We start from the raw sequence: 19623 nt of genomic DNA on the forward strand, positions 1-19623 counted from the left end.
AAATTTGTTTGGACGGAAGAAGCGCAGCGGGCGTTCGAACGTTTAAAGCAGGCGTTTGCGTCGGAAGAGCAACTTTTGCACGTGGATCTACAACAACCAATGAGAGTGGAGACTGACGCGTCAGACCGAGCGGTGGGGGCCGTTCTTCTCCAGCCGGGAAAAGATACGTCTGAATGGAGACCGTGTGCATTCTTCTCGCGGAAGTTGAACAAATCCGAGAGGAACTACACAGTATACGACCGAGAACTGCTCGCCATTCATGAAGCATTCCGGAAATGGCGGCACTTGCTGATTGGGGCGCAGCACAAGGTTCAAGTCCGAACTGACCACAAAAATCTGGAATACTGGAGAACAGCCCGAGTGCTGAACCAGAGACAAGTGCGATGGGCCCAGGAGTTCTCCAAATTCCACTTTGAGATTCGTTACGTGCCCGGCTCCGAGAACGTGAGGGCGGACGCTCTTTCCAGGAAACCTGAGTACTTAGAGGGGGAGGGAGCGCCTGAGGCAAGGCATGTAATCCCTGAAGACCGCTGGGTGTGTGGGGCGGCATTGGTGGGGCAGAGGGAACTGATAGAGGGTACTGAGAACGATGAATACGCCCAAGAGAAACTCAGAGAGCTCAGGAGGACAGAGGAGAACCCAGGGGGGTTTGAAGAAAAGAACGGGGCATTGTATTACAAAGGGGCACTGTACATACCCGATGGGGAACTGAGGGGCAGAGTACTCAAGCAGTTGCATGACAGCCCCACAGCGGGACATTTTGGACAGCACAAAACCATGTGGTTGGTTACCAGGGAGTTTTGGTGGCCCAAGGTGAGGGAGGACGTACGGGAATATGTCAGGGGTTGCGACAGGTGCCAGCGAGCGAAAGGAGAGAGGGTGGCGCCAGCGGGGCTATTACAACCCTTACCCACGCCAGAAAGGCCATGGGAGGCAGTATCCATAGATTTTATGACGGACCTGCCAAAATCCAAAGGCAAAACAGCTGTCATGGTGGTGGTAGATCTATTAACCAAGATGTGTCATTTTATAGCTTGTTCACATGCGGTCACAGCGGAGGAAACCGCCAAGTTGTTTGTAGAACATATTTTTAGGTTGCATGGCGCCCCCTTGAGGGTTTTGAGCGACAGAGGGAAACAATTTACTTCCAGGTTCTGGAGGAAACTTATGAGCTTACTGCACGTAGAACTCAATTTCTCAACTGCCCGGCACCCAGAAACAAATGGGCAAGCGGAAAGGGCAAACGGGATTTTACAACAATACCTGAGGTGTTATGTAAAGGACAGAGAAAATGATTGGGTGGATAAGTTACCTCTAGCAGAATTTGCCTACAACAACGCGGAGAACGTGTCCACAGGGATGAGTCCCTTTCTGGCAAATTATGGGTGTCACCCCCGGGCATTCCCAGGAGAGGGAGGGGGGAGGTGGAGCGTGCCGGCGGCGGAATATTTTTTTGAAGAGATGGAAGCGATCCACCGTCAGCTTCAACTTAACTTAGAGAAAGCCAAGGAAGAATATAAGAAGCAAGCAGACAGAAATAGGAGGGAAGGTGAAACTATAAGGGTGGGAGACCGGGTGTGGTTATCCACCCAAGGACTACCGTTCAAGGGCGGGAGTAAGAAATTGAGACCCAAAAGATTGGGACCCTTTGAGGTCATACAGCAGGTCAACCCAGTAGCATTCAAACTCAGGCTGCCCAGTCACATGAAATTACACCCAGTATTTCATAGGTCATTACTGTCGCCGTACCGAGAGGGACGTGAGTGGGGGGAGCGTGAGAGAGAGGCCACCCAAACGCCCGTGATAGAAGAGAGAGAGCGCGACATGAACGTGGCAGGAATCATTGATTCCAGGTGGAAGGGGAATCAGGTGGAATATCTGGTAGAATGGGAGGGGGAAGTAGAGTCGGAAAACACTTGGGTACCAGCAGAGGTAGTCAATGACGAGGTCTTAATAGAAACATTTCATCAGCGTTTCCCAAGAAAACCGCAACCCGTGGCACGATTTAGAAGGGAACACTTTGGGACCACCGATGAGGAAGGAGAGTTTGAAGGGTTCCCAGAGTCAGGGGTGGGTGAGGAAGCCGACTCCGACGAAGAAGAGGAAGACGGGGAGAGAGACGGTACGCCGTGGCTAGAAGTGTTTGAATCCTCGGACGACGAGGAGAGTTCCTTCAGGGGCTTTCCGCCCTCACCGCCAGTGGGAGAGGAGGCGGGAGGGGGTGAAGGGGGCCCTGGGGGGGAGGTGGATGTCAGGGAACTGCCATCGGAGGGACAGGTGGTGGACAGGCTCCAGGAGAATAGGAGAGAATCTGCAGCAGAGGAAGGAACCAGCAGGGGGAGTGCAGGAGTCACAGCGGAGGGGAGGCTCTGGGATACTTCTAGTGAGAATAGCGAAGAGGTAACCAGAGCCCCGTTAGGAACTCCCACCCTTCGCCGGAAACTGTCACGCAGAGAGTCACGAAGGCGCATGTCCGTCAAACAGCTTTTATGTTGGCGTAAATTCCGTAGACGCCCACTGTCAGATTCTACCAGCGACTGACGGAGTCATGCTTTGGGGGCTCCGTTAGTGCCTCGGTTTGGATGACCAGCCAAACCCCAGAGGGATCAAGTTTTTACGCACAAGCAGCTCACTATCCCATCACACTTGACCATGAAAGCTCTGGGGATTTCTTGCAAAGGTTTTCTACAGCATATATAATAGAAAATTAGTGCAGAGGTAGTGTTGGCAGGTTTCTTTTAGCAATTCTTGTGCCATAACCTGAAACTGTCTTATTGCACTTAGGACAGTTAAATTAACTGTGTGTCTGTGTGTCTCTTTGTATGTATACACACCTTCCAAAAAGGAAACACTGGAAAAATCAGGTGGGTGCATATTTGGTGAAGTTACATGTACAGTGGTACCTCGGGTTACATACGCTTCAGGTTACAGACTCCGCTAACCCAGAAATATTACCTCGGGTTAAGAACTTTGCTTCAGGATGAGAACAGAAATTGTGCTCTGGCGGTGCGGCGGCAGCAGGAGGCCCCATTAGCTAAAGTGGTGCTTCAGGTTAAGAGCAGCTTCAGTTTAAGAATGGACCTCCGGAACGAATTAAGTACTTAACCCGAGGTACCACTGTATAACTTTTATTTCAGTCACAAAAGCAGGATACTATCATTGGTCCATTAGCAATTACATGACAAAGGTTGGACTTCAGGATCTCTCTAATCCAATCATTCCATGAGTGGAAGCATTTCTCCTTGCCCAGTGAAGCCATCCCTCCCCTCCCCATGTGTGCTGTTCTTGGGGCTCTCCCTACTCTCCAGAGCAGATTTGGGAGAGGAGGGAGGAAAACCCCGCTGCACTAGCAAGAGTCCTTGTGCTGGCTTCTGCTAGCGCGCCAAGTTAATTGAATCTGGCCCTTAATTCTGTATGTTTCCCCAGAAGAATAAAGATGCCACAGGGCCAACTTCAGAGTGATCAATACGCAAATGTTCCCTTTGTAATCCCCTTGTTTATTGCAATTTAGAACTGGGCTCATATACATTAAGCAGCAATGAATACTGACGCAATCAATGTGCAGCAATAGTTGTGCAAAAATGGCTTCTATAGGCAGATAAAGAGGAACCTTCTTAGTGTATGTGGACATAAAGGGGAGTGGGTCACATTGGCCCTATCTCTAATGTCCCTGCGTGCACCATGCCCATCCATCCTGCCTATAATCTTCCCGCTTTGACTGGGAAGGTATGATGCAGGCTTCTATGCATTCTGTTGAATATACTTAAGACCAGGGATAGGCAACGTTTTTGAGGCCGGACCAGTCCACTCCCCGGCAGACCTCTCGGTGGGCTGGAGCGTGCGCGTCTGTGCGTGCTCTCAAGCTATTTCCGGCACTCTTCCGACCCAGAAGTCGGTCCCCACAGCAAGAAAAAAAATGGCGCCATGGGGGGGGAGCATGGAATCCCCATGCCAATCCACGGAACGGTCGTGGGCCAGTTCCAGGAAGCTCATGGGCCGGAACTGGCCCATGGGCCTTAGGTTGCCAACCTCTGCTTAAGACGTTTCCTTGTGATAAAGAATCCAAATAACTCAGGGATCCCAGGATGATCCCAGGACAGGAAGGCTTCTAAGCACATGAAATGGAATATAAGAGCCTACATGCCTTATTTCCCACACCTCCTTTGCATCTTGAGTGCAACCCCCTTGGGTGATGTATAAAAGCAGTAAACACATGCCCTTTTCCATTAAAGGCACAAACTCGTGGTGCATGAACATTGAAACCAACCAAGACAGGACAATATTTTGAAAGACAGAGCAGCAACATACGCAACACACTGCCCTTTCAAAACTGCATTCTAGACAAGGTCTATAAAATTTGTTTAGTTGCTGAAACAGTTTCATAATAAAATAAATTAACCTCCTCTTTCTGGTTTTCCTTCCTGTTACCTCTCCCCAGTCCTGACAATTCAGAACGTTCCAATTGAAATATTTTTTTGCTGTGAATGTGTTCCTCTTCTTGATAATGCTTTATGCTGCTAGCAAGCTTTTCTATATTTTTGCATAAACACTCTTGACTACATCTTTCATTCTCCTCATAAATGGATGTGTTACAGTTTTTGGCACCGTTTGTTGGGGTTTTGTTTTGGGTTTTTTTCACTATGCAGCTATCTAAATTATTTCCTTCATGTTCAATGTCCCTCACTTCATTCTCACTACACATATTTAATGGTCCGTAAGCCCAGTTTCAGTATACTGTTACTATTATTTTAATATTTATAACTTGCTTCTTTAGCCTAGCATTAGGCTGCCAAATCGGTTCAAGATGCAACACAGCATACCATATCAAAATCCTGTCATCTCTCCTTTGCCCTGCTAATTTAGCACCGGGGGGTGCCATTACTTTTGAGGGAACTCAACATCACTTGCCTCAAATATGGGCAGAGAATATAAGGACATAAGACGATTCTCCTGGATCAGGCCAACAGCCCATCTGGTCCAATATCCAGTTCTCACAGTGGCCAACCAAATGCCTATGGGAAGCCCGCAAACAGCACAGCAATGCAACAGCACCTGTGATTATCAGCAACTGGCATTCAGAGATAAAATGCCTCTTACAGTAGAGATAAAACATAGCCATTGATAGTTGATGTCAGGGACTGTGCTGAGGAAGACTGTGCTGACAAAGAATGGTGGGAGTCTCCCCCTCCCCCTGATCTGGATCCTGAATCTTCCCAGGAGCAGGAGAACAGTATAGATTTGGAACAGTGGTTTGCAGAGGGACATAGTTCAGAAGGCAGAAGCTGGGAAATACTGGATGGGGAACAACTAGGCGGAGGAGAAACACTGGGAGAGAGAGGGTTAACAGATTCACAGTCTCTGGACAGCATTCCTCCGCTTTCCCCAAGGTCAAGAAGAGCTGAGAAAGTGTCAGAACAGAAAACACAGAAAGCACAGAGGGTACAAGCTCAGATTACAAGATGTAGGAGTGACGTAGATGAATAGGGACGGAAGGGGGAGTGATCCTTAATTGGGAACATCGCCATTTCTAGGAGGTGGGTTTTTTGTTCTCTCACTGTAATTATTAAAGTTTCTAACTGGTAAGAAAACTCCTTTTCCTTTGCTCTGCTTATCTACTGCCACGGGGGGAGGAAGCCAATTCCCTGAAACCTGACTCTTGACCTCCAGGAATTTGTCTGTTCCAGTATGATGATCACCAACTCACCATGTATTATATATTATTTATTATATATTACAATTATATCCTCACTCCCTCAATGGGAATGACTGCAGCTCAGTGGCGGTGCACATGCTTTGCACACCAAACTCCCTAGGTTTCATATCTAGCATCTCCAGAAACGGCAATACAGAAATGGCCTGGAAAGACCTCAGTCTGAAAGAGTAGACTTGCTACAAGTTAGGACAGACAATACTGAGCCAGATGGAGCAATGGTCTCCTATAAGACAATTTTCTCTGCTCTTAGAAAAAGAGGAGTTTGGATTTGATATCCCGCTTTATCACTACCCAAAGGAGTCTCAAAGCGGCTAACATTCTCCTTTCCCTTCCTCCCCCACAACAAACACTCTGTGAGGTGAGTGGGGCTGAGAGACTTCAGAGAAGTGTGACTAGCCCAAGGTCACCCAGCAGCTGCATGTGAAGGAGCAGGGAAGCGAACCCGGTTCACCAGATTACGAGTCTACCGCTCTTAACCACTACACCACACTGGCTCTTAGGACTTAAGCATGGTTCCCCCCTTTCTTCCCCCTCACAATGACTCTGTGAGGTAGGCTAGGTTGAGAGACAGCAACTGGCCCAAGAGCAGCCATGTCAATTCCTAGGAGCAGAGGACCCCCTTCAGCCCCCTCAAAATCTGCTGGCAGGGGACCGGGGCCCCTTCATATTGAGGGGGTGGAGGAGGCTGAGTGCAGAGCGGTTCAGTGGCTGGCTCTTCCCGAGTGCAAGAAGCCACGCCACACTGAGCTAGGCCTCCTCCCGACAATGCAACATCGCGCATCGTGCACACAATGTCACACAAGACAATGCCTCTTCTCAAGAGCTTCATGGCTAAGGGGTATTTGAACCTGGGTCTCCCTGGTCTTACCACTACATCTCATATTGAATCTCACTCTGTGTAGATAGAATCACCACATGGAAATGGTTTAAGGAGCAACTGTGCGGTTGTTTTCGTCCTATATGCCCTACACATTTAGCACACTGAACCTCGTTGGAGCTTAATGAGCATTTAGCAGGAGGAATTCATACTTGCTGAATAATGTCAACGCAGACAGCCGTTGGCAAAGGTTGCGCAACGTGGCTTTCGCCGGACTTACCTGGTCTGTCGTCAAGGACCAAAGTACTCCCCCCTGAAGAGTGCAATAACAACTGGCAATCTGCTGTCAAAAAGTTAGGCTCAATCAGCTCTGGAGAACCTTGGAGAAGCTGCACAAAGACCAAACACAAACAAAACACCTATTGTTTTCCTCCATAAATGTTATAATTGGGAGTGAACGCAGAACTGTAATTTTCTGAAGTAAGAAAAAAAAAATAGCGGTAAGATTAGTTAAAATGTTTGCCATATCGGACATTCAGAAAGTATGCAGATTTGGAAATATGAAACTGCTCTAAAGGAAAAGTTGGATTAAAATTGAGGGGGGTGGAAATTGGAACAACTTTCTGGATAGGGAATGAGGAACAGGAAGTGAATTGTTGAATATTCATTTGTTCAATAGAGCAGGCTTCCTCAACCTCAGTCCTCCAGATGTTTTTGGCCTACAACTCCCAAGATCCCTAGCTAGCAGGACCAGTGGTCAGGGATGATGGGAATTGTAGTCTCAAAACATCTGGAGGGCCAAGGTTGAGGAAGCCTGCAAATATAGTTTCATACTGAGCATGAAAAACCTTGATATAACTATGTTTTAAAAATAATATTAGAAGCCATAGTGAAAAACAAACAAGGCTTTGAGTTTTCTTTGCTATTTCTGTTACGCACAAAACCGCCTCTCATGCCCTGTTCTTTGCAGAGTCAAGTACCAAATACTGTATTTAATGCTTGTTTGGCATGCATTAAACTGTGCAGTAGAATGTAAACAGGGATTTTAAAGGTACTAGATGAATTTGGTATAGAGTATCCCCAATGCTAAGTTCCACAGAGTCTATATGTAGACACTGGCCTGCTTTTCACCACAGCAGAGTGCTTGGCCCCACTGATGCTTATGTGATTTCAGCCATTTTGATCCCTCCTGGGTGCTCAATCCTTTGGAAGTTGCTCAGAAAAGAAGCGACAACTGTCACAGCAGATGAAATATGGGAGGAAATTTCTAATCCTCAAAGTGACAGGTACTCATCCAAGCACTGCCTGGCTCAGCCAGGTGAATAGATTTCTGCAAATTTAAATTGGTAGAAGGTTTTCATATTATACACTATCAACTTCAATTTACAGTTTTGGGCTAAAGCCAGTGTTCTGTCGTTTTCAGTTTACAGAATTAGAAGTTCACAACTGAGAAGCTGCTGCTAGGTTCAGCTTTACTTCTGGGTGGGTATTTAACCCAGGCAAGAAGGAAAACAAGTACCCCTGTCCTTAGTTATGGATCCCTCTTCCTGCTTCAGGAGAACCTTCTGCTCATTTCTATTAAGCCGCCATAGGAAATTCTCCAGGTGATCCATTTTCATTCATTTTAAAAACAGGTACAACAAAAGGAGAACAGAATTGAAAATGAACAGGTGGAATATTTGAGCTATAAATGTTATTCGGAGACCAAGAACTAATTTTGTCCAACTTTTCAAGGGGAAATGAATTACTGTACTTTCTAGATTACTTCTGCGCTATCAATACTGATTCCTGAGATGGACAGTACATGTTACATGAGAAAGTATAACATCAGTGGGAGCTAATGAATTGGAATTTGGTAGCAACCACATCAATCATGAAATAAAAGACAGGAAAAGACCTTGGAGACAACTTGGCCTGAGGTTGCTGGATATGAATATCGTGGAGAACAGAGACTCACTCTAGGAAATGGAAGCAGCCTTGGTAGATCTGCTGCCTGGGGTGTGGATGTCTATTTGCACAACCTCCAATACATCAAGGCAGAAAAGTGGGACACTTTCTTCCAAGGTCGTGCACCGTGCAAGATTGCAGAACTGAAAGATGCGCTTTTGGGGCGAATAGCATCCAAAAAACATGCATTTTGGGGCACCACACAAGAACACAGCCCCCCAAAAGCGCTTATTTTCAGGGTGACATTGCAACATCCAAAATGGCCGCTGTGCTCTCATGTGGAAAAAACAGTATGTGCCAGGTATGTATTTGTTTCCACAATGCTCTTCCTGTACATTCATAAACAAAGCAGCTATTACAAAGACAACAAAAATATCCAGTAGTCTCTCATCAAATCAGAAACTAAACCCTTTCACCAGACAAGAGGGGATGCACAGTATTATTTTCAGAGCTAACAGATAAGCTTCAATCCAGAAATGCTCAGTTGCAATAAGGTGTGACTTATTCATCAGTACGAAGCATAGCAAAAACTATTAAAGGGTATATGCACTATATGCTCATAAGCATTTGCACCAAGATTAATAAAAAGGTGTATCTTTATTTGTCCTGTGCTTAACTTATGGACATAAACAAATTAAGGCCCAGTGAATGCAGAGTAATGCCCAACACAACAACGAAACCACATACAAGAACAGATCTCTCAAGCTACTTTTGTATAGCACAACATAGCTATACTTCCTTGTGAGGGTTTTAAGCAGAGGTTGAATTGGCCATCTGTCATGGATGCTTTAGTTGATATTTTTGCATTGCAGGGGGTGGACTAGATGACTCGTGGGGTCCCTTCCAACTCTACAGTTCTATGATCTTGGCGACACCTTTGTGGCTATGAAATACTTTTATCAGAAGTAGAAATAATGATTATAAAAACAACATAAACAAATGGCACATCCATTTCTGTTAATAAGGCCGCATTTGCCAAAGACAATGCAAGGCCTTTCTTTGCCTTGAGTCTTTTTGCGGCAGGGCATAAATAAATATTATATTGCAGGCATTACATTTTGTGGAGGTGTTTGCATGTTACTAGTCTTCTTGAGCCTAGGGGGTGCAAAATAAATAAATATACATGAATTACACTGGCAGTTGCCACCTTCTGTGGGAACAATTGGAAAAATACTTGGCATGTTATAGGATCAAATGTGCTGCTGATGTCCTTTGGACTTGCTCTGCTAAGACACACTGTAGTCTTTGAAAAAGAATCTTCTGTGGTTTCAGCATTATCTACAAATAACTGTTCTGTGCTGGATGGTATCCAAAATACAATCTCACAAATAATATGGTAGCTGGAAAGCAATGACCCGAGTTAAGGCCTACTGGGCTGTGTCAATATTATCTAGCATCAAAGCACATTGGGACAGCTTCAGTGCTTTCTGGTCAGGCTGAGAAAAAAACCCTCAAGGTTTAAAGGGTAAAGCAAGCCTTTCCTTTCAAGCATCTGAATACATCTCTTTTTCTCTCTCTCTTCACATCCCTTCTCGTTCATCTGGGCTTACTCAACATCATCTCCACTTGGTATGATAAGGCAGAATTCGGTTCTGTGAAGATGAGGCGAGTCTTGCATCAACAGAACAGGCAAGCTTTCACTGTTACTCTTAAACTGATTATTCACAACAAAAAGCATTTCATGTAAATGGGAGATTAGAAGCATTATGTTGCTACTCTGACAATTCTGGAAAATTCTGTCTTGTGGGTTTGCTTCCCTTGGGGTTTTGTTTTGAAATCCCTACTTTCTGAACATGAAAGGAAATATAAGTTCTCTGATCTCCAGTGATAATGGCTTTATGCCTCAGTCTATGAGAAGCTGCCAGGGTTTGTATATGTGTATGTATATTTACACAAATTCACACACACACACCACTGCTTGTCCAGACAAATGTAGTACTTTTAAAACCTAAGGCTGTTGACTGCTGGTTCTTAATTCCCCACTATAATGAAAGATTAAGGATATATTCAAATTAAAGTGAAGTAATTTTTAAAACATCTATCTCCAAGACTTCTGGGTGAGTTGCTATGTGTGGACCTCCATTGTTCGTGAATAAAATATGACCATTAGCCTATGTAAATGCTTCACATCTGAATATGTAAAAATGTGCTTCCCTCTGCTCCCTGAAAATATCCCGTCCATATTTCAAGTAATAAGGGGAAGGGAATCATAATCACTCTGGGAGTGACCTTCAACATACTGCACCTTTTTAATTTCAGACTTCAAGTTACATGGGTTGCTCTGCTGGCTGAAGAGGGATTTCTTGAATCTCTCAATGACTCTTCTTTTCAAGTTGCAGTGTAAAGTTGGCGGAAGCTGTTTGAAGGTGCAAAAACAGTTATAGCTCGTCATCGTCCTCTTTTTGCAAGTGGTGTTTGAGATACATGAAAGCATAAACTATTGATAACCAGCAAAGCAGTGACCAAACAGCATATAAAATTTGACTTTTAAGAAAAGGCAGCTATGGCTCAGTCTTTCACCTCCATAGTTTCCCATAAACTATTTACACCCATTTATCTCCCAGTCACTCCTACTGGCTGAAATGCCGCTTATTTAGCACTTCAGAGTGTAAAAAGCATTCCATGCTCCCAGTAAACCTGAGTAAACTTGTACGGTAACTTAGTATTATTGTACGCATATTGCAAGGATGAAAAGCAGAGGCTTGCCAGTAAGTTCATGGCAGAGCAAAATGTGAACTGCCCAATGGCAGGATATACAGTGGTGCCTCGCAAGACGAAATTAATTTGTTCCGCGAGTTGTTTCGTATTGCGATTCTTCCGTCTTGCGGAGCGCGGATTCCCTGGGTATTAACAGCTTTAAGAAAAAGGAAGCAAACTCACAAGACGTTTTCGTCTTGTGAAGCAAGCCCATAGGGAAAATCGTCTTGCGAAGCAACTCAAAAAACGAAAAACTCTTTCGTCTTGCGCGTTTTTCATCTTGCAAGGCATTCGTCTTGCGAGGTACCACTGTACCGTATTTTTTGCTCTATAAGACTCACTTTTCCCCTCCTAAAAAGTAAGGGGAAATGTGTGTGTGTGTTATGGAGTGAATGCAGGCTGCGCAGCTATCCCAGAAGCCAGAACAGCAAGAGGGATCGCTGCTTTCACTGCGCAGCGATCCCTCTTGCTGTTCTGGCTTCTGAGAGTCAGAATATTTTTTTTCTTGTTTTCCTCCTCCAAAAACTAGATGTGTCTTGTGGTCTGGTGCGTCTTATAGAGAGAAAAATAGGGCACTTCAAATACCGATTCGCACCACGGTAAATGTATGGACTTATAAAAATTTTAAACATGTATGAACTACATTTTCACCCAGTTTTGAATTTCAGGGTGACAAACATTGGAATTCAAAATCTACATATACAATACAAAACATAATCAATAATGAAATAATATTATGGGGAATAAAACCATTGAGCTAGTTAAAAATAACAACTTCTAAAAAGCCTTTGAAAATAAGGTTTCAACCTTGCACTGGTAGTATTGTACTTGTACTGGTAGTACTGATGCCCAGTAAAGGTAAAAATGGTAAAGGACCCCTGGTCTGTTAAGTCCAGTCAAAGGCGACATGGGGTTGCGGTGCTCATCTTGCTTCCGGGCCGAGGGAGTCAGCATTTGTCCACAGACAGCTTTCTGGGTCGCGTGGCCAGCATGACTAAACCACTTCTGGCGCAATGGGGCACCGTGACAGAAACCAGCGCGCATGGAAACGCCGTTTACCTTCCCGCCGAAGTGGTACCTATTTATCTACTCGCACTGGCATGCTTTTGAACTGCTAGATTGGCAGGAGCTGGGACAGAGCAACGGGAGCTCACTCTGTTGCGGGGATTCGAACCGCCAACTTTCCGACTGGCAAGCCCAAGAGGCTCAGTGGTTTAGACCACAGCACCACCTGTATTCCTTGATGCCCAGTACACCACCTTCAGGAGGACATTCCACAGGCAGGTGCCACGAGAAAAGGCCTCCTCTTTCATATATATGCACTTTTCCTAATGATGGAAGATGGAGAATGGACCTCTCTTCTTCTGAGCAGTTCTGCTGCTCAGTGTTGACAAGTAATTGCCATAACAGAAGGGCACCCCCTGCTCCACCAGGAACCCCGTAACTTAGGGCGTCCCATCCAATTTCTCCCTGCTGCCATCACCCACTTGCTCTACAGTATACCATTACAGTTGTATAATGCTTCAAGTCATGAAGCTGTCTTTAATCTCCATTTAAAAAATCGAGGTCAGGCCCTCATCCTAAGGTTCATAGGACAGGGCAGGCTTCAATTGCCCTTGGTGCCAATTGTTCGTTCAGTTTCAGTGCCAGCGCTTAACCCTCCAAAATCTAAAACAGGAAAGGATAGGAGTGGTTCTGAGAAAGTCTATATTTTGCAACTGAGTTAACTTAGACCCGCACGCAAAGATGGATGGAGGGGGGCAGCGGCTTCCAGGCAGACTTGGGTTCCAGAATCGCTGCTGCTGGAAAGTAAACACTTACGGCAGCTGAAGTCACTGCACACAGTTGATAGAACAAAACACATATTGCTACGTTTTGGCTTGGACTAGAGGCTGCCTAGATTTGTCTGTCACTTAAGGATTATTTGCCAGCCAGAAATCAAACTGTGGGGAAGGAGGTTTCCTGCACATCTCCGTGGCAGCAAACCAAGGGCCCGAGAGGCTGGTTGGTCCCTGCTAAGGAAATGGAGCAAAGTTGTCTTTGTGGCTTTTCATTCCTAAATCTGTTTTCAGGGACTCAGCTGTCAGATGAGTGGAAATAAGGTAAGAGGTTTACATAATCATTTTTTAAAAAAAGCTTACATGGTTTTCCCCCCCTCTCCGATCGGAATGAAACCTGTTGCCATGGAAACGGGATGGGAACGGCTGCTGGAAGCCCAGAACTAACAATGAGAGCTCTCCCCTTATGAACTTCAGCTTCTGCTTGTTAAAGGAGATCTGCAGTTGATAGCTTTAAATAAACATCCTATGTGTTTTAAAGGGCTATATAGAAAAGGAGGAGAGGGGGCAGTTGAAGGCTCCAGGGATGGTCAGTGAGCTGTGTTTTTGCGCTCCTATTTTAAAGACAGCCAAGAATTAATGAACATCCAGTGGAATGCTTAGGTAAATTAGTTCTTTTAGTCAGAAGGCGTAGGCAAGTCCACTTAAGGCTTGATAGCGTATTAGGGGGGGAAAAGTGTGCTTGAGGGAAATGCCCAAGTATTGCTGTCATGTAAACATCACATAATAAGGTCAGAATGATAGAAAAACTCTGGGTCCTCTAATGAATCCTTTATAGTAGAGGTAATCAACCTTTTGTCTGTTGAGGGCCACAGTTTACCCTTTGAGGTAATGTGTGGGGGCCGCAAGCTGGTGGTGAGTCGATGATGGGCAGAGCCAGAGATAAGAGTTATGGATTAACTAATCTGGAATCAAGACTGCTCTGTGTCAATTTGCACCATGCCTATCTCAGAATTCTAATAAATCCTATGCAGGCCCCCAAGCCTACAATAGGACACCCTACAATAAATACACAGATTATCATCATCATCATCTTTTAGTGCAGAAGAGCTCTGGAAAGCAAGTGAAAATAATTAGTTTCTTACTTTAGTGTTAATGTAAGTGTGTGTGTGTGTGTGTGTGTGTGTGTGTGTGTTTTCCATACACTTCCAATTTGTTCACATCAACTTCTTTTCTCATGCAACACAACCAGAAAAAATGTGGTTTTGTTTTTTTAAAAAAGTATTTTCATCAAATTAAATAATGTCCCTGCCTGTTGTTCTGCACCTACATAAAAAGGGGGAGGGGGGTACTTCAAAAAGCTAGGGAAAATGAGGAAACATACAGGAAGGAAGGAGCTTGATGGTATGGAGGAATGGGGCAGAATCACCTGTGCCCTGTGGACAGTGATGGGTTTGTTTTTCCAATCTTAAAGAGTCGACTGGGGAAATTTTCAGCTTAGCATTACAAGCAGAAATTGTGAAAATGTACAGATTTTTATATAAACTTCTCATCCTAATCCTCCTCTTCCGAAGTGGATGCTAACCTCTTAGAAACACATTTACTAACAGTAGATTCCAACTTAATCACAAAGCAATAACCACATTGGTGAAAAGCAGTACCCTGTGCTATACTATCGAATCTAGAGTCTAATCTAAGGTAGTAATTTTTGTAAGTAAATAAATAAATCACATTTGACTTTATGGTTCAGACTGTGGATGAAAGTAGATTTATTTTCCTTGTAGTAGAAAATTAACCTCAGTAAGGAATATTACCTTTTCTATATATAATATTGAGGGGGTTCCCCCCCTCAAGCCTTTGGATAAATTCCAAAACCTTCCATCCTTTAGCCTTAAAGTGGAGCCACTCCTTTTGGGTGGTACTAATCTGCAACCTTGCAAGTAGGTAACTTAAGAATGGCAAATGCCCCCTTGCACGGACCACGTTGTTAAACCAAGAGAGTTGCTTCACACACTGTGTTGTAGTCCAGGTACAATACTATTGCACCTATAACAGGGCTTGGTTCTATTTCAATTAGGAGATGATTAGTAAGAAGGAATATTAATGACGTAGCTAAGGAATATATTCCAGGAAAGCTCTGGCTGTCTTAACTCAGCTTTGCAGCATGATTTCTGCTCTGGAGGGGGGTGGGATTCATCCATTCAAAAGAGGGAAGTTGGTAAAACTTGATAAAGCAATAGGTCTAAGATTCAAACAGGGGAAGTAAGAAATCTTACAACGTGTGATAAGACTGCCCTAGCAACTGAGAGGTCACAAACAAAAGAAACATCAAGAAGGGTGAATAACAGGATGGCCACAAAGGCGTAAAGGAAAGGTGGTTGAGTGAGAGGCCCAAGATAATGAAGGAGGAGAAAGGAGCTGGAGGCGTGGTTAGGAGCTGCACTAGGGCGCTGGTAAATTCAGACGGATGATCTAAATACACAATTGACCATGCATACAGAACATTTAGGGATGTGGGTGGTGCTGTGGTCTGAACCACAGAGCCTAGGGCTTGCTGATCAGAAGGTCAGCAGTTCGAATCCCTGCAACGGGGTAAGCTCCCGTTGCTCGGTCCCTGCTCCTGCCAACCTAGCAGTTTGAAAGCACGTCAAAGTGCAAGTAGATAAATAGGTACCGCTCCGGCAGGAAGGTAAACAGCATTTCCGTGTGCTGCTCTGGTTCGCCAGAAGCAGCTTAGTCATGCTGGGCACATGACCCGGAAGCTGTACGCCGGCTCCCATGGCCAATAAAGCAAGATGAGCGCCGCAACCCCAGAGTTGTCCACGACTGGACCTAATGGGCAGGGTCCCTTTACCCTTACAGAATGTTTACAGCACAATCCAACGTCTATTTATTTACTTAGAAGAGCTGCTGTGTCAAATGAGCCTTGCTCCCTAACAAATGAGCAGAGTCAGTGAGGACAACATACTAGAATGTAGATGAAGCTTGAGAAAAGAGGCTTTCAGCAATTTGAGGAAACCAAGAGTAAGTGAAGTCAGGGCCAATGAGAGGCAGTCTTCCCCCCCCCCCAACCACTACCTGGTTGTGAGAAGGCAGGCAGGTGGGGGCTGGCTGAGAGCAGACTAAAGTTGGTGTGGGATGTGATTCATGAGAAGCAGTCGAGTACAACATTCATTGTAATGCTAGAGAAGACATGCGAGGGAATGTTTGGTCCAGCCAGTCGAAACTTCCTGTTCCTCCTGGCTGGAGCATCCTTCCTTTGCATGTGACAAAAGGTGGGCATGACCTTACCTGTCCAGGTAACAAAAGAACAAGTCACGCAGCACTCTTCTTTTTGACTTCCTTCTTCGTTTGACCAGCTTTTAGCTAGGACTGTTCTGCTAGCTCTCAGCTAGCAGAAGCACTGGGATTATTCCCCCATATGGGATAGATCCACATGTACATATTTGTAATCTGCCTTCAGGGATCCAACTATGAACTGATGTGAGTAAACTTCTTTTATCATCTTTGAATAAGATTGTGGCATGTTTATTCTTTTAAGAGGGATTCAAGGGAATTTGCCAGGAACGTACAATTCAATCTGAGACACACTGAATTGTATAATAGTGAGAGGCTCACACGGACCTGCAACCAGCTATCTGCTCTGCATGTAAAAAGGGGAATGTAACTCTGCTACATTAAGGAACTTGCTAGCACAAGTTAGGAAGGATATTAATAAACAATATATCCTCTCCTGCCACCCTGAACATTTCCACAGGTGGCCCATCCATCCCAATGGACCAGCCTCCACTGTGACTGGAGCACAGCTGAAAGGCTAGCCTCATTCTATCTTCTCTTCAACTAATCTATCAGTTTAGGCTTATGCATACACAACTTGGGGGAGTGGGACCACCTCAAACTACTGCTTTTGACATCAGCAGGGCTAGAATGTGTTCCCAGATGTGGATTATGATTCCAAAACCTTTTCAGACAGGACCACTTGAGTCCTGTTTACGATCTAGAGGGAATTATGACAGTTAATTTAAACGCTGTTTTATGTTTCTTTTGACATGGCTGAAATGAAACTGATTTGCCAACTCAAAATGGCATAGCTAACCGTTCTTGTATTGCTCCTGTACAGCCCAAGGCTACCCATAAAGTCTTGTTTAAACACTGAGATTGTGTTATAAGGAAGAAAACTACAGTAGCTTGGAATGCCACCTGCGAAGGAAAGCACTGCAGCTCAGTGGTAGAGCACATGCTATGCATAATGATGATGATAATGATAATAATTTATTATTATTATTTGTTTGTCGCCCATATGAGTGAGTTGCCCCAGCCACTCTGGGTGGCTCCCAACAGAACATTAAAAACGCAATAAAACATCAAACATTAAAACTTCCCTAAATAGGGCTGCCTTCAGATGTCTTTTCTTTCCATGCAAAAGGTCCCAGGTTTGATCCCCACCAGCTTCAGGAAGGTGTAAGTGAGACCCTTGTCTGAAATCCTGGAGAGCTGGTGTCAGTCAGTGCAGACAATACAGGGCTAGATAGCCTGCCTCCGTATAAGACAGCTTTGTGTGTATGTTGGAAACACACGCCAGGACTTGTGGCAGTTAACTTCTTTATGGAATTGCTTGTGGTTTCTGCATGTTGTTCTGCACTATCTTTTTTGTAATTTTGGGCCTAGTTGGTGTTTATACTACTGTACTACTGCTGGCTTTTATTAACTATGTTGAGGTTTGTGACTGTAGTGGGTTTTGTTCTATAAGCTGCCGCAAGGGGACTTCTGCACTAAAAATATTTTAAATAAACGAACTAAATATCCAGGGACTCTTGCTTGGCTGGATGTAAGAAAGAGGTTGTGTGCTTGCAGCTACTGGAGAAAAGCTGTAGAGCAGCTCTAAACATCTCTGAACCAAAGCATGTGCAGTCGTACCTTGATAGTCAAACAGGATCCGTTCCGGAAATCTGTTCGGCTTCCAAAACGTTCGAAAACCAAATTGCGGCTTCTGGTTGGCTGCAGGAAGCTTGTGCAGCCAATCAGAAGCCGCAGAAGCCCCGTCGGACCTTCGGGCTCCAAAAGAACGTTCACAAACCGGAACAATCACTTCTGGGTTTGGGAGCCAAAACGTACGAGTTCTAGGGTGTTCGACAACCAAGGTAAGACTGTATATAAGAAGCTTAAGTACAGAATGATCTGCTGAAGGAATACCAGAACTGGATAGGGAATTGTTCTCAGGAACAGAGATCAAATTACCGAAGCATTAGAGGAGACTTTGCTCCTTTTTATACAGGGATTTCCCTCCCCCCCCCCAACTCTTTTCAGTGATAGCCTCCCCCTCTGCCAGTGTTCTTTGGATTCTATTTTGGGGGCGAGAATGCAAGATTTGGATGCAATTCGGGAAAATCAAAGAATGGAGTTAGATTCCATTCCTACCTTCCTCTCACACATCTCAAGCGCTGCTTAGGAGCAAGAAAACGACTGTGCTGCGCAGACAGAGCGATAAAAACAGGGACGATGGCTTGCACTAGAACAACATAATCAAAACGTACCTGAGTGATGTAGATAATCTTATGCAGCTGAATTAGAATCTGTTGAATAGGGTCGCTGATCTGACGCACCTTCCGTTGTGACACAGCAATGCCTGCAGATGCTGCAGATGATAATGCTACAATCAGCAGTGAGAACCCATTTGCTGGCCTCAGTGTCTCCCTCATATGCAGAAGTGGAAGCCGGGGAGGGAGGAAAGAAAGGGAGGAAAGCATTTGGATTTTGCAGTTGGCCAGTGAATCAAATGCTTTCTCCCCACCTTACGATACGGAAATTTAACTTTATATCAGGAATTCGAAAAACAAAGCATTTCTGACGTTTTCCCAATAGGAAAGAGGAATAAGTAATCACCATAAGCAGGGCAAAAAAATGCACTAAAAATTGACGCCGGTTCCATAAAGTTTGTCAAATCACCATTTTTGCACAGATTTTCAGCATGCAAGGGGGACGACAATCTTTGAAATCTGTATGGCAATATCGTTTTATGTGTGCTTTGCAAGTAGATGAAAAAATCCATGAAAGCAATTCAACTTTATTCACAGTGTTGCATAAAAAGAGTACATTTTAATCTTCCCATTTTTGTTTTCTGGCTCAGTACCATGGAATATATGCTGCAAAGCTTATAAATAGCTTGTTGTTTGAGGACAGTTAGTGTACTAGTCTACTCGAATAACAATTCCTGCACGGGATTTAAAATACAACTTCCTTAAAAAGGTATGGTGTCTACTGTGTAGGTCCACATATATCAAGTTAGCACCAGTCCTTTTCCCCCCTGCACACACACTGATATTTAAAATTAGAACCTGTCAGGAGACGAGGTCCCTAATTCTTACTTTCGTGACACAGTTACATTACTACGACGTGGTTTTCTCTCATCTTTTTTGCATGTTTAGATGCAATACCACCTCCACATGACAGAATGTAAATCTGCTAGCAGCGAAACATTAATTCACACATTTAAATAAGGGTAGAAAAATATTATCGCTAAACCATCATGCTGAATTCTAGAATCATAGATTAGCAGAGCTGGAAGGGACACAAGCATCATCTAGTTCAACCCTCTGCAATATCAGGATTTTACATAAGCTGGAACGTACTTTTGCATTTAAGACCCGCTGGTGGAAATATGTCGTTGAAAA

At 44.5% G+C, this 19623-nt stretch overlaps 1 protein-coding gene across 5 annotated transcripts in view; it reads right to left on the bottom strand.

The window, feature by feature from the left end:
- NEK10 (NIMA related kinase 10) overlaps positions 1-19623 on the bottom strand; it is a 107988-nt gene that overhangs the window by 5779 nt on the left and 82586 nt on the right. For all 5 annotated transcript variants that reach the window (XM_083705577.1, XM_083705575.1, XM_083705576.1 and 2 more), the window contains 3 exons: positions 18487-18587; positions 10723-10833; positions 6811-6919 (listed from right to left, as the gene is read on the bottom strand). In XM_083705577.1, the coding sequence (XP_083561703.1) occupies positions 6811-6919; positions 10723-10833; positions 18487-18587 (321 nt within the window). The remainder of the gene's footprint in view (positions 1-6810; positions 6920-10722; positions 10834-18486; positions 18588-19623) is intronic.

The sequence above is a fragment of the Podarcis gaigeae genome (assembly GCF_964106915.1).
Source record: "Podarcis gaigeae genome assembly, chromosome: 12".
NCBI classification, from domain to species: Eukaryota; Metazoa; Chordata; class Lepidosauria; order Squamata; family Lacertidae; genus Podarcis; species Podarcis gaigeae.